At 38.6% G+C, this 14,934-nt stretch overlaps 1 protein-coding gene across 1 annotated transcript; it reads right to left on the bottom strand.

Moving 5' to 3' along the window:
• Positions 1–253: 253 nt before the first annotated feature.
• safb (scaffold attachment factor B) lies at positions 254–14,265 on the bottom strand. Its single transcript, XM_041791744.1, has 21 exons — positions 13,989–14,265; positions 13,597–13,687; positions 12,281–12,345; positions 10,184–10,384; positions 10,028–10,087; positions 9,898–9,934; positions 8,741–9,158; positions 8,365–8,408; positions 8,155–8,264; positions 5,644–5,793; positions 5,166–5,254; positions 4,854–4,903; positions 4,683–4,762; positions 4,379–4,521; positions 4,109–4,214; positions 3,746–3,942; positions 3,338–3,515; positions 1,850–1,929; positions 1,677–1,735; positions 1,095–1,149; positions 254–973 (listed from the first exon to the last, which is right to left on the bottom strand). Exons 1-21 carry the CDS (start codon positions 14,139–14,141, stop codon positions 856–858), a joined length of 2,484 nt encoding a protein of 827 aa, XP_041647678.1. The 5' UTR covers positions 14,142–14,265; the 3' UTR covers positions 254–855.
• Between the last annotated feature and the right edge of the window lie 669 nt (positions 14,266–14,934).

The raw sequence follows: 14,934 nt of genomic DNA on the forward strand, positions 1-14,934 counted from the left end.
AGATTTTCTTTACTGCGGCAGTCACCTGCTGGGCAAACTGATCTGTTTTCATGGCCAAACATGTGAGAAAAGGTTGGAACAGTAGGAGTGATAAACTAAAAGAAGTACTGAAAAAACATGGGTATCAGCCATTGGCTATATTGTTATTTCAAATATAGACAGACCCTCATTTTTACATTTTTAGAAATATTTAAGTTAAATAAACAAAACTTCTAATAGAATATCTAAAAAAACAGCTTGCAACAGAATCAAACAGGCTTCAAGGGAATTTATTACCAGCATTCAATCATCAGACAAATCAAGTACTATTTACAAAAAGCACTGCTTGAAACATAAAAAGGAAAAAGGTCAATCAGAATGTGACATTTAGTTTAAAAACCTCTTTCAACAATACTGTCAACCATCCGTCATAAAAAGAATAAGAAAAAAACAACTTTATGCTCTTAAACTCATTTCCACCGACGTGTTACATCAGAGTGTGAAAACCTTCAAAATGTGACAGACATTAACTGGGAAATAGAGAGAAGACTACTTAGGTAAGGTCTATCATCCAGGCATCTAAAAAATATGAATTTACAGCACTGGGCTTTGAATGACTCTCTACTTCCTCGTGAAGCACATATAATTCTGTGTGCTGGTGGTTTTGCTTACAAGCTTTGTAGATTTGACAAAAAAACAAGAGAGGAAGATCACTGTCACACATACACACAGGAGCAACCCAAGAAAACTAAAGCTCCCAACAACAAATGAGTCCAAATGTGTCAAAAAAAAGAAAAAACAATTAAAACATGTACAAGACCAACATGGTCACTTCCTTCTTAACATGAAATCCTGACAGGGCCCCACAGACACACATCAGTAGCGTCGACCAAAAGCTCCGCCCTGCAGCCCGCTGCCCTGCATCAGCTGGTTCTGTCTGTTCAGAGCTCCAGAGAGCGACTGAGATGTTCCTGTATTCATGTAGCCTCCACGACTGAAGAGAGAGAAAGAAGAGAAATACAATTACTAGGTACAAATGACACCTGCATTTAAATCTGTCCTTAATCTGAATTACATTAAAATATCATCTTGGATTTGTATAATTCACTCCTCACCCTGCCATTCCTCCACGTGCCATGTGGCTCTGGCCTGGGATGGCTCCGTCTCTACCTGCAAGAAAAAGCCAAACATCAAACACACAAAGACAAACAGCGCGGGGGCTAAAGCGTAGCCTAGTTTAAGTTCGTTTGTGCTCCTTATATGCCTGAAAATTGATCTGTGCATTTAAATGATACAACCATCACTGCCCACATGTTCTCACATCACTTATATTGGGGTGTTAAAAATTAACAATGAGAGGCTACAGCCTTATATGGATCTCTACAATTCCCACACAATATCAGTTCAACACAGGGTTCCAGTAAAGTATTATTCTTTGTTGTGATTTGCTGCTCTGGCTTGAACTATTGACAACATCGCTCATCACTACCCCCATGATTAATGTTAGTACTGCCATTTTGTCCATATCTGGGAGCTTTGAGAGAACGGACAAAATAGGGACCAAAAAAAAAAAAAAAAGAAAAATGCCGATTGAGGACGGAAAGCGCCATCTGTCCTTCTGGGTAGGCATTTTGTATGCAGAGCTTAAATGAGCCTTAACAATCAGTTCCTACACAATGAAATAAAACTATGCTTACTCTGCCATGATCTGTCTCCATCCACTTTCCGGTTTGAATCCCAGTCCCTTCCTCCTTCCCTAAAAAGGCATACGCACAATATTAAGATTTTTTCTTTACATTTTAATAAGAAATTAAAGTAAGTTTAAATCTGACTGTAGGTAAAGCCAGTTCAAACTCAGGGTCAAGCTCACCTGGGATTCATGCGTTTGTCGTACCCTCCACTCCAGGAGTCTCGACCATCCCTGCCATGTCTGTCTGAACGGTCAAAGTGCTGCAAGAAGAGGAGCAGGAGAGTTAGTCTCACATGATCTGGCACTGGAAAGTACTAGAAATTTGCAGAGATGTATTTGAACTGAAACACCATGTTTTAATCTTTCATTGCTATATTTATGGTGTTTTTTCTTCAATTAGTTTATACAACCATTGATTCATTTTTTAAAATTCATTCAGAGTTTAGGGTCTCCATTATAACTGCGTGTAACTCCATTTTCTGCTGCTACAAGATTTAGTGTTATGTGTTCTGTATGGTCTCTGTGTATGTATTTATTGATTTTGTAACTGTGGGACAGAGACCAGGAAAAGTTTCCCTATGGGGAAATTAAAGTCTATCTTATTATAATGTGTCTTTTTGTTTTATTATGCTTCCTGTTTTATTCCTACTTTATTGTGCATACATATTAAGGTCATAATGTGTTTTGTAAAGAATTTTGTAAACTCTATTTGATGTATCATTAGCCCCACAGCATAATTGCCCAAGTCATGTTTTGGCCAAATTGTGATATCTGGCTAACTCTACTCTCCAAACCCTGCTGATACATTGAGCCTTATTATTTGTATCATCAGCCAATCAGAGTGCTTGTTACAGTTCATAATCCCTATATGCCTAAGCCATCTATTCTATCATCTATTAAGCCACTTTCATTTATCATTCAATCCTTTGTTATGGCTCATCTTAAAAAAAAAAAAAAAAAAAAAAAACTTGTTCACACATCTGGTAGAGCTTAATGGTACAGTATTTAAAAAATCCTGTTTGCCAAATTATGCATTTTTTTCTTTTTTCTATGAAAACCTTAAAATATGATTTAAGCAACTATGCTATGAGGTGAACGGTATGCTACTGATCAAATTAAGTTTCTATTATAATTTGCCCATCAATCTCACATCCTAGAATAACTGATATCTGCTTGAATCTCCCCCTACATAACAGCTATACGGGTGCATCTCAAAAGATTAGAATATCATGAAAAAGATCAATATTTTTGTCACTCTTTTCTGAAAGTGAAACCCATATATTATATAGACTTGTTACACATAGAGTGAAATATTTCAAGCCTTTATTTCTTGAAATGTTAATGATTATGGCTTACAGATAAGAAAACCCAAAATTCAGTGTCTCAAAAAATTTGAGTATTACATAAGATCAATAAAAATGGATGTTTTACACAGAAATGTCAGGCTTCTGAGAAGTATGTTGATTTCTATGCACTCAATATTTGGTTGGGCCTCCTTTAGCATGAATTTTTTGCATCAATTTTTTGAGATGCACCTATACTTCAACAAAATTGGCATTTGACAAAAGTACAATGAATCTATCTGGACTATTATGGAATTTAACTTTTAACATCTCTGATTGAAGCTCATCAGTTTTTTAATCCAAGTATGTAATCTGTATGTCTCACCTGGCCATCTCTTTCTGCACCAATACCACGAGCATTGTCCCGCCTGTCCATCATCATGTTGTCTTGGTAACGGCCCCGATCCCTGTGATCAAAGTCCTGATAACGATCCTGTCGATTGAAGTCTGAGCGGCCGTAGCGGTCATCTATGGCCATGCGCTTATCGGGCCAGTCATCTTTCCTGAAAAAGGAACAGAGGAAAACAGTTTATCCACTAGGCTGCACTATTAGGGTAACAGAAAAGACTTCATAAAAGACAGATGAGCTCTCACTCTGGTTAGAAATAACAGTACCAAATATAAATCCTGTGACTCAGAGTGATCGTAAATTCTGGGGACATTAATGTCTGCTAAGAAACAAAACATTTACCACTGACTATCAAAATCAAACAACATTTCTGCCATTATTTACCTGCCGTCCACGTCATATGGCCTCTTAACGGGCCGTCGGTCCTGTTCAAAACGCAGCTGCTCTTGCTGCCGTCGCAGCTCCTCACGCTCCCTCAGGATCCTCTCCTGCTCACGCCGCCTCTCGTACTCAATACGAAGTCTCTCCCGCTCCAAGAACTGACGCTCCATCCGGTCTGCATCAAGACGCTGCTTTTCAGCCTGTGGCCAACAAATACACATAGGTTTGGTAAGAAAAGAAATTGGTCAACAAAAAAGAAAGGCTTGTCATAAGGATTTTTATCTCATTACTAGTTTATCATTCAAAGAAATTGACAGCAATTAAATGAAAGTGAATCCTAGGAAGACATAATTAATCTGACGTTACCTCCAGCCATCGTCTCTTCCTCAGCAAGTGGTTTCTCTCCTCTCTCTCCCTAAACAGACGGATTCGCTCACGCTCACGGTCTGGCCGATTGTCCCGGTCGCGGTCACTGCCATTACAAAAAGGATAGGAGCAATGACAAAAGCAGCATTATTAGTGGAGACATCAGATTCTAGCTATTCAACAATAAAAACACTTAAACATCTTAATGAATACTTGATTATGCTTTATTTAGTCCCATGTCTGGTTGACATTGTGGTTTCTATCCCTTACGTCACTCTGCGCCTCTCCACCTCTCTGATCTCCCGCTCTCGTTGCCTCTGTCTCTCCCGCTCTCTCTGCTCTTTAATCTGGTCAAACGACAGAATGTCTTTCTTCTCTTTACTTGGTGACTTGCGGTCTCGACTCTTTGTGCTCTGGAAAAGGAGAGGGGATTAGAAGATGTTAAAGAAAAACAAGTGAAGATTGTATGGAGGAAAGAAGATGTGAATGACAACCTCACATAAGAGAAACTTTTTGTGAAGTTGTGAATGTTTTATTAAGGATCAGTTTGGGGCGAGTGTTAATGATAACTAACCCGTTCCTTGCTTTTTGTTTTGACGCTGATGACAGGCTCTCCTTTGGACTTGTCCATAACTACAGTCCTCTCATTTCGCCCTGCCAAACAAAAGATTTTTTAAGCAAAAAATAAAAGTACTGTCTGACTTAAATTTAAAATTGTATTTCAGCCATTATCCCACAGTTTTACCTTTTCCATCTTTTCCTTCCCCCTCAGACTTCTCATCCTTTCCATCAGATCTACAAGAACAACAAACAGTGTGACCTTCATAGGAGCTAAATCACCAACAGTCCAAAGGCTGGTTTAATCCCCCCACTCATATAAATAACAGCCACTCTAGTCTGCAGTTACACAGCTCAGGGGCACAGTAAACTTATACCATGGGTACATGCCTTGATACAAATTTTATTTTACAGCAAACTAGTCCAAAATACTGAGCTGGTGTTAATATTGCGGTAAGAGACTTCATTCAAACATGCAGCAGCTTGTCAGCAGTCTTACTTGGAGTCAGAAGAGTGTCTCCGGTCACTGCCAGACTTCTTGGCTTCACTCTTGTCTGCTGGCTTCTTCCCCACAGGCTCATTTTTAGCCTGCAATGATAACATGAAAAAAATTTATTCATAAAAGCTGGATGGAAAGATTACATCTCACACTAACTTCAATTTCGAAAACTACTAACATCATACTTTAGCTGGTGACATGTCACAAATGGGCTGTTCAAGGGATTTTGAGTCACAAGAGAGATACAATCTTACAATTATGATTTATTATCAATAGTAAAAACCTATCAGACCTATGCTGACAACTTCTCACTTGTATCTTATTCATGTACAGACTTCTTTATAGCCCTAAACACTAAATTTACTCCTCAAATGTTTTTTTACGAGAACTGCACAGAGATCCTGAGACTGATATTCATTAAGGTGCATCACTTCCATTTTTTGCGAATATAATCTAATTGCATTTTTCGAACCCTCACCCGCTCCACAGAGATCATCCTGCCGTGCAGCTCGGTTCTGTGAAGGTGGCTGATGCACTTAGTGGCTTCTTCTGTGGAAGACATGGTGACAAAACCATAGCAGCGAGCCCCGGGGCTCTTAGCATTGGTCACCACTTTAGCTCCAACAACCTGCAGAAAGCATGGATAATAATCACCAATGATTAGTGACTAATCAATCATTATTTGTTTTATGGTGATTTTAAGATCATTTTGTTGTGCATTAGTCTAAATCATTTTAACAGTTCATCTTTTTGTCAATCGTTTTTTTCTCCCCCCTTTTAAAGCACTTTGGACTGCAAATGAAATGATCTGAAGGGTGCTATATAAATAAAGTTTGACTGATAGATTGTCTGATTGACTAAAGGGTGCAGACTAAAGGCTGAGTCTAATTTTTTATTGTTTAATATTTGTCACACATTAAAAAGTATTCTATTATGTTGTGCTAATCATGTTTGCACACTGACTGAAATTTTTATAAGCCATTTTTCCAAACAGATTAAATATTTGTGGAGGGTTTTCGCATCAGTATAGTCATTTAAATGGTTGACTTTTCCAAAAAGCAGCCACAGCTCCCCTTTTCTCTCTCTCTCATATCCTTAAAACTGCATTTTAAATCAGTGGTCCTCAACTGGTGGGTCCAGACCCATAGGTCAGCTGCAGAACCCCTTTTTAATTGGTCTATTTTTTATTAAATAAATTAGATTGGTTGAAAATATTTCTTATTTGGGTCACAACGCCAAACACTGCTTTAAACAATGGTTTGCGCCAAAGCACTTGCTGCATTTCAACCACAGAACATAACAGATTAACAATGAAATAATACACAGAGTCACGTAACAAGAAATGCACAATTGAAAAAAAGCTCTCTCTCTTTCCAACTTGGCACAGCGCAAGCTTGTAAAAATAACCCAAATGAAGAGAGGGTAGGATGGATAAACTTGCCATTTATTGGATTAGAAATCCCCCAAATGCAAAAATAAAATAAAATAGACATGTGTGCAAAGACCTTTAGGTTGTCTAAATAATTATAATAAAAAAACAAACTACAGGTGCATCTCAAAAGATTAGAATATCATGAAAAAGATCAATATTTTTGTCACTCTTTCCTGAAAGTGAAACCCATATATTATATAGACTTGTTACACAAGGAGTGATATATTTCAAGCCTCTATTTCTTGAAATGTTGATGATTATGGCTTACAGATAAGAAAACCCAAAATTCAGAGTCTCAGAAAATTAGAATATTACATAAGATCAATAAAAAATGGATGTTTTACACAGAAATGTCAGGCTTCTGAGAAGTATGTTGATTTCTATGCACTCAATACTTGGTTGGGCCTCCTTTTGCATGAATTACTGCATCAATGCGGTGTGGCATGGAGGCGATCAGCCTCTGGCACTGCTCATGTGTAATGGAAGCCAAGGTTGCTTTGATAGCAGCCTTCAGGTCATCTACATTGTTGGGTCTGGTGTCTCTCATCTTCCTCTTGACAATACCCCATAGATTCTCTATGGGGTTCAGGTCAGGCCAGTTTGCTGGCCAATCAAGCACAGTAACACCATGGTCATTGAACCAGCTTTTGGTACCTTTGGCAGTGTGGGCAGGTGCCAAGTCTTGCTGGAAAATGAAATCAGCATCTCCATGAAGCTTATCAGCAGATTGAAGCATGAAGTACTCTAAAATGTCCTGGCAGTAGCTGCATTGACTGTGGACTTCAGAAATATTAGTGGACCAACACCAGCAGATGCCATGGCAGCCCAAATCATCAGTGACTGTGGAAACATCACACTGGACTTCAAGCAATGTGGATTCTGTGCCTCTCCACTCTTCCTCCAGACTCTGGGACCTAGAAGAGTGGAGAGGCACAGAATCCACCAAAAGCTGGTTCAATGACCATGGTGTTACTGTGCTTGACTGGCCAGCAAACTGGCCTGACCTGAACCCCATAGAGAATCTAGGGTTCTTATCTGTAAGCCATAATCATTAACATTTCAAGAAATAAAGGCTTGAAATATTTCACTCTCTGTGTAACAAGTCTACATAATATATGGGTTTCACTTTCAGAAAAGAGTGACAAAAAATATTTAACTTTTTCATGATATTCTAATATTTTGAGATGCACCTGTATTACTAAATTAAAAACCAACTATTTTTACATTTGAGGCATACAATGTTGAAAAAAAAAAAAACAGAATGCACTAATTGTAAAAATCAGGGCCGATGCCGGTACCCATGTTTTAAATTAGCCAATAACGGACAGCAATGTTTTTTCATAATTTCCTCAGGTATAAGACTCCCACAGTGACATCATTTTCTCTTATGTAAGACCAAGAAAACACATGAGAATTTTTCCAACAGGCCACATTTTCTTCCCAATAATAAACATCAATCTGAATCATACCTAGTACAACTAAGGTATGATTGACAAAAGGGCCAACATTGGCCGATACTGATGTTAAAATGCATTGTAATGCTGCGTAAATACTGACCTTGCCATATTTGCTGAAAAGCGTCTTCAGATCAGTTGCTCTGGTCGTGGAGGAGAGGCCACTGACCCACAGATTCCTGCTACTGCTTGCTGCAGCCCCACTTCCAGCAGCTACACACAAATAAACAAAATAAATTAAATGAGCATTTATTGGCTGAAATTCAATAAGGCCAGGCATTGAAAAGAAATATCCCACATTTAAATCACTCACTTTTTTCATCTTTAGACTCAGACTTCCCATCTTTTTCCTCAGAGCTAGAGAGAAAGGAAAAAAAGCCATAAACAACCAGCTGTGAGAATAACTGATGCACAACTTGTGTTTTTACTGACTGTGATAAACCCATCATGTACCAAAGTGCAGTGATTTAGCAGTGAATAAATGTGTTATATATGCGTTGGAAATCCCAAAAGGTTTTTCATTAATGGGTAATAAAGAGGGACAGTGGGTGTAAGGAATGACAAATGAAAACAGACAAATGCACAGAACATTTTTACCTCCAAAAGAGCATCCAATTTTTTTAAAGCACAAAGGAGCCAATGCAACAGAGATAGCCATTTTGGTTTCTAGTAGACAGAAAGCAACAAACCTCTTTTTCTGATCATCGCCCTCTACAGAAGAGGACTCTTTCACAGTCGAAGTTGAATCCGGAGCAGCTTTATCTTCTTTCTTCTTATCCTCCTCCCCCTTAGACCCCAATTCTGAACATACAGTTTCACCCACAGCCCCCTGCTCGCTTACACTAACAGCCTGCAAGCTTTTGTTTTCAGTGTCTAATGTCTCTTCTGAGACAGTCTGTGCATCCCCAGCCTCTTTGGCGTCAGTCTCCACAACATCCTTGTCGCCCTCCGCGTCTCCAGAGGCGGCCTTGGCGCTGGCGTCGGACACATTTTCTTCCCCTGTGGTGGAGGTGGCAGCTTGCTCTTCTTCAGGGCTCCTCTCGTGGCTCTGGTGCGGATCTTCGTTAAGCGGCTCAGATAAACAAGACCCGGCTACTTTGTCATTTTCTACGGATTTAACAGGAATAGAATGGCACAGAGTTTAATCACTTCTGAAACACAGCAATGGTTAACGAGGAACTGGCAAGGCCTGGATTAGGAACGTCATGACCACTGGTCTGTGTTTTTAGATCTAAGTATTTAACGATGACCCTGACGAGAGACTGGAAGAGAACCCAAAAGGCTTGAAGACAACTAAGCTACTTGGGCTCATTTCTCAAGTGGAACCACTGTTCACCTGATCCAAAGCAGACAAAGAGTTCAGGGCTGAAGAGAGCCACAAGATGTGCAGTGCAGCAGGAAGGTTCTCGCTGCGGTTCATCTTCTTTCGCCTTTCGACTTTCACAGAGTCCAGTAGCGGGGTACACAAGTCCAGACATTTTATATCCAGCTGAGTCCATGTAATTACAAACTTGTCATAGCTCTTGATGAGTCTTCTGTCTTGATCTTCATGTGGCAACCTAGAAACCTGCAATCACCTGTAACACCTCCCTGACCTTGACATTTAATTGCTGTCAATGTGCATCAAATTGTCAACCACTCCTGTTTTACTACCAGAAGACCAAAAATGGACACGTGATATATTCATCAGCAAATTATCAAATGTGATTGGCCAAATTTCAACACATAGCCAGCAATTCCCTTTGGGCTTCCAGTCTCTCCACCTCATGGAAACTAAACAAAGAGTCTCAAGCTCAACACTGTAAAAAGATATTTCTACCTTCTTATTAACCATTCTCTACAGTACCTGTTTCTTCTTCATCATCAGCGCCTGGATCCTGAGACTAAAGGAAAGAAAGGTTTAGTGAGTAGGTGGGACTTTTGAGATATCAAGTTTTACTGTAGCATTGTGAGAAGAGATTTCTAGGGAAGTGTACCACTTTAACCGATGAGCACGTCATAAATTCATCCCTTTCTGACATCCCAGAGTCTTCCATCTGTTAAACAGAAACAAAAACAGAGACATTAAAAACAAAGAGTACAACAGATGAAAGATCAAAACACACAGATACATTTCTAGGTTTAGCGCTCACCTCTGGACCTCTGGCTTCATCTTCTGACTCATAGTCCTGATGTTCACGCTCTTCATTCAACAAAGCATCTTCATCTAAATTTTCTGCTTCAAACTCCTCGTCCTCTGCTGGTATACCGTTGTCATTCTCCGTCTCATCAAGAACATTCATTTCAAGGATGTCCATGTCCTGCATGTTCTCATGATCATCTAGATGCTCCTCCTAAAAACAGGAACAGGAAATTTTTACAACACCCAGAATCAAACTAGAGCTGTTCAAAAACAATTATCTGACTTCTCTATCCAAGTAGTCTGAACACACACCTTATACTATAATTTATAATTCTTTTGCCTGGAAGAAAATCAACTACTTTCAAGGCAAACAATTTCTTCTGCTTTCAGCAACTACTATTATTTTAGAGCAGCAGCAAGGGTGGTCTTTCCAACTGATTCCCTTTTGTCACATTATTTACAGCAATTCTTATTATACTCTTCATAAATAGATATCTGCATTGAAGTGCAGCTAACAATGTACTTTCAAATATGTCAGAAAACGTCTCACAGATTGGCTGATTCTGATTTCTTTTCCCCTGGTCTAACCAGCTGAAGCTGTGACTTTTTTCTTTTACCCATGTAGACCTAGGGCACTCTAAAAAACACCATCTAAAACCTTCGCACTGTTTGACAACAAACACCCAAAACCCAAGGGTTGTGTTCATAAAGGTACAAAATTTCAATGTCTACTAAACTCGTTATTTCTCAGCCTCTGTGGCAGATGGAGACATGAAACAACAAAAACACCTGGAGGCTTAAACCCTTGGCTTTGACTGTAAATCACTGGTTTTGCCTAAAAGTTCATTAACAAACAAAGATAAAAAATGGATGATGTTACACAACAGAACCCCTCAAGACTTGATAGCAGTATTGTTCCTGTGACCTTCTCGGCTTATAAATTGTTGCTTTTGTCTAAATTACTGCAGTTCCCTCTGCTCAGGTCGTCAACTAAAATCAGGCTAAAGTAAGACACTTTTTAAAATCCCCTTTGTGTCCTGTATGGATCTTTCAACAAATTAAATTGATATTTAGTGGTCATGTTTAGTAAAAACTAGGGATAGACTGTGTATCAGCCTAGAAAGATATAAATGCATCTTATCGACATTCTTTTTATCTCAATAGTTAAAATGAAGTCCTTCATAAATCAAGGAAACAGAAATGTTTACTAATCAACTCTCTTCAGCTGTGTCTTCCCTGATTTCTTGAGGAACAACAAATTAAACAACAAACCAGTCAGTATTTAATTTAGCTATTAGTTAAAAATCTTTTACCTACTGTCTCAGTGAGCAGTGTGAGGATGATGTTAAAATTCATTTTGTATTAATAATAGTCTATAATATTTCCTAAAAAGGGATACATCTTAAACTTTTTGATCACTTACTCACATACTGCAGTTGGGTGTCCCCTGTTGCCAAAGAATAACAGCACAATCTAAACTAAACTCGTATTTATGTACTGTGCTGCACTTCTAAAGTTAGATTAAGAGACACAGTGGAAGTGCGCACAGATATACAGGAAGTGTGGTTGCACAGATCCACCATGACCAGAAAGATGTTTTGAAGCAAGAGCAGGGGAACGTTCTGCGTTTATCCTAAATGTTAAAATGATTTTTTTTCTCCTCTACAGGTGGGCATGTCAAATCTATAATGCTCATGTTAGATTGAGTGTGTCAAACTTTCAGCATAAATGTTGCTGTGCACATAGCATGATCCACCTTGTGTGCGTCTAAGATCAGCATGAAATTGGTTAAGTTTTAGCCCAGTAGATCACTGTTCAGGGCCAAACAGGCGGAAAATGGTCAGCTCCAGTCCCCCAGCAATCGATTAGCACACCTTTAGGCTCAGCAAAAATTACACTTTTACTTCTAAAGTTGTTAGTTATTTACTTAGTCTCCTTTTGCTGTTGGATCAGTACTTTCTATCTATTAAGCAAACTCAGGTATCAAACAAGAAAAGTATTAATGATTTTTTTCAACATCTGTGCAGAACCTTGCTTCTAATCCCTAAAGTGCAACATGTTACAGTAGCTCTTAAACATGGCAGAGTACTTCTCAAAACAAACTCACATGGCCATCACGGGAATCCTCCTCCATTGTGCCATCCTCAGGTTCATCAGTGTCTTGTTTTGCATCTGCAAAAATATTCTTTAGATTAGAGTCTTCAAGTCTTTCTTTTAGTGTCTTACAGGTTTCAAAGTAAACTGCTTGTTGTCTGATCTTACAAGAGGTAAGCGCTTTGAAAGTAGTCTGACAGTTTGACGTGGCAGACTCCTTACTGCCAACACCCAGACCTAGCTCCACCCGAGTGAAGCGAATGCTAATCACTGGTCTAACACTGAGCAGGGCACTCAAGAATCAGGCATACAAGTCCCTGATTGGTTACCGTTTCAGTCATGGTTAACAACTACTACAAAGTGCAACACCTGTCTACCTTGTACATCCTGCTACATTCCTATATGTGCATTTACAACAAGTTCACTGCTTTGTCTGGCACAGAAAAATCTGAGTGTTCTTCTAAAGGAATGTTTACTTTTGGTAAGTAAATTGTATAACTTCTTATTGTATCATTTATAAAATTATCTACTTATGTATACAATATCCTCTCAAAATTTGTTTTATCTGGTTTGCTTTCTCAGCACATTTGCAGCACTTTACTTTTGGTCAAGAAATTAATGAATCTGTTATGAATGTTGAATTTTAGACTGCACAAATAAGAAGTGGGAAACTGAAATAGATGAGGGAACATTTAATTTCAAAATGTTATCTGGCTGCTTTACCAGGGATAAAAGCGTTATCATATTCAATTAATACAGCAATGCACAACATAACTGTGTACTAATCAAATTAATTTTGGTGATCCCCGAGTTACACCAAAGTTACCCACCACTAAAGGCTTAAGGCTTGAAATCATTTCAATCAATCGCAGTTTGCAACAAAAATCTTTTGTTAAACACTGTAGGTCGTGCATAGCAAAAACAATCACAGTCTAACACGACAATCTTTCTTTTTTGGCAATATTCTGATTTTTAGAATTGATGAAATGACTCGCGTGCGCAGACACACATGCATGCATGCATAAATGTGAAGTTTTTATGGAAAAATAATCAGAAAATAGTTTTGCAGCCTCGGTGAAGTTCTCGTCGTGGCATTTAAACTGAAAAAACATCCGCTGATAAACACAAATAAAGCTTGTGTTATTTCATAGTAAAGGACGCAGACTGTGAAACGTGCACTCATGAAATGCCACGAGACCGGATATCATGCGTCGCTTTGCAAGGACCGGGCCATGCAGAACAGTGTCATTTTAATAAAGTCGTGCTTTTGTAATACACAGTTATTTAAAATAAAATGAGCTTGGCGTCCATCTCCCATCTTAACGTTACCTTTAGCAGGCCTTTTGGATGTCGTTTTCTTTGGTGCAACCTCTGGAGTGACAATAATCTCATCAGGGTCCCCCCCCTCTTCCTCGATTGCCTGTTTATGCAGAGCAAAAGCGCGAACAAAATCATCATTAGAATGACCAATTATTTCAAATGGACAAATTTAAATCATCTCAATTAGGTATAAAAGAGAAAAACAAACCCAGTGACGTTAGAGGTTTGTCGTTAATGTTAGCTAAACAGTATCGATTAACGGGACGCTAATGCTAACACTGCTTTGTCTTTATAAGGCTTTGATAATGAGCGGTTATAAGCCTTAAAAATAAACAAATACGAACTTACTGAATTAACCATATTAACTGCCTAGTTTTTCGGTAGTAGAGAAATTATTGCACCTTTTTCAAACGCTCTGATAGCACGCTCTTGACGCCGGTTGTGTCTAGGTTTCGTTTCTTCAGCTCGGCCTTCAGATCGATAACCCTCATTTCGGACAGTTTTCGGACCTCTGCGCCCTCCAGGACCTCCATGTCTCCCGATGGGTCAGACATCGTTTTTCCTGTTAAGAAATTTCGCCTCCGCTTGAAATTATTTCTGTATATGCACTTTCAATAACAGATGCTGCGCCTCGAATTGAACCAAATAGCTAGCCAACCTACTGTAAAATGGAGGGTGCGTCAATGCGCATGCGCAGTTCACTTCCGGTGCAGACCTGCACGGGGGGTTGTCCTGATCTCTATGGTCCTGATTTATCACGCAAAACAAGAGTAAAGTGAGAGGGTCGATAAATACATCTGAAATGGCTGTCTTCTTCTTCTTCTTCTTCTTCTTTTTTTCTAATCGTTTATTATATTGCACTCAGTTGCCATTGTTTTGCTCAGTCGCAAAATGTAATCATCTTACTTCTGAGCAAGGTTACTATAGTTAACTAAAAACAACTACAATTTATTCGTAAAAAATAATTTTAATTATCTGAAACTAAAATTAAAACATGTCTTTATAAAAACAACCTAAACAAAACCAAAAACTGGCTGAAAAAAAAATCAGGGACAAAATATCCTTTGTTTTAGTCTTTGACACCAGAATACTTTCTGACATGAATACCCAAACCCAGAGGGCGTAAGAATGCTCTGACTTGATTGATCAAGACTTCACAGAATGGTTGTTTGAGGTATTGAACTGTTCAAAAATCAAATTTGAACATAAAAAATTAAAGTATTATTTTAACTTTTTGTTTTTTTTGCCCCCACCCCAAACAGGTACCCCATATTTCTGGGAAAAAAAAAAAAACTAAAACTAATAAAAACTAAACTGAAAGTAAGCCTTTGCACAAATTAAAACTAA

This window comes from Cheilinus undulatus, linkage group 7 (genome assembly GCF_018320785.1).
Source record: "Cheilinus undulatus linkage group 7, ASM1832078v1, whole genome shotgun sequence".
Lineage (NCBI taxonomy): Eukaryota > Metazoa > Chordata > Actinopteri > Labriformes > Labridae > Cheilinus > Cheilinus undulatus.

Coding starts and splice junctions, on each gene's coding strand:
- safb (XM_041791744.1), bottom strand. CDS start 14,141: ATGTCTGACCCATCGGGAGACATGGAGGTCCTGGAGGGCGCAGAGGTC. Junction 4,763..4,853: donor GGAAGGAAAAGATGGAAAAG/GTAAAACTGTGG, acceptor TTTGTTTGGCAG/GGCGAAATGAGAGGACTGTA. Junction 3,943..4,108: donor GGAAGAGACGATGGCTGGAG/GTAACGTCAGAT, acceptor TGTTGGCCACAG/GCTGAAAAGCAGCGTCTTGA.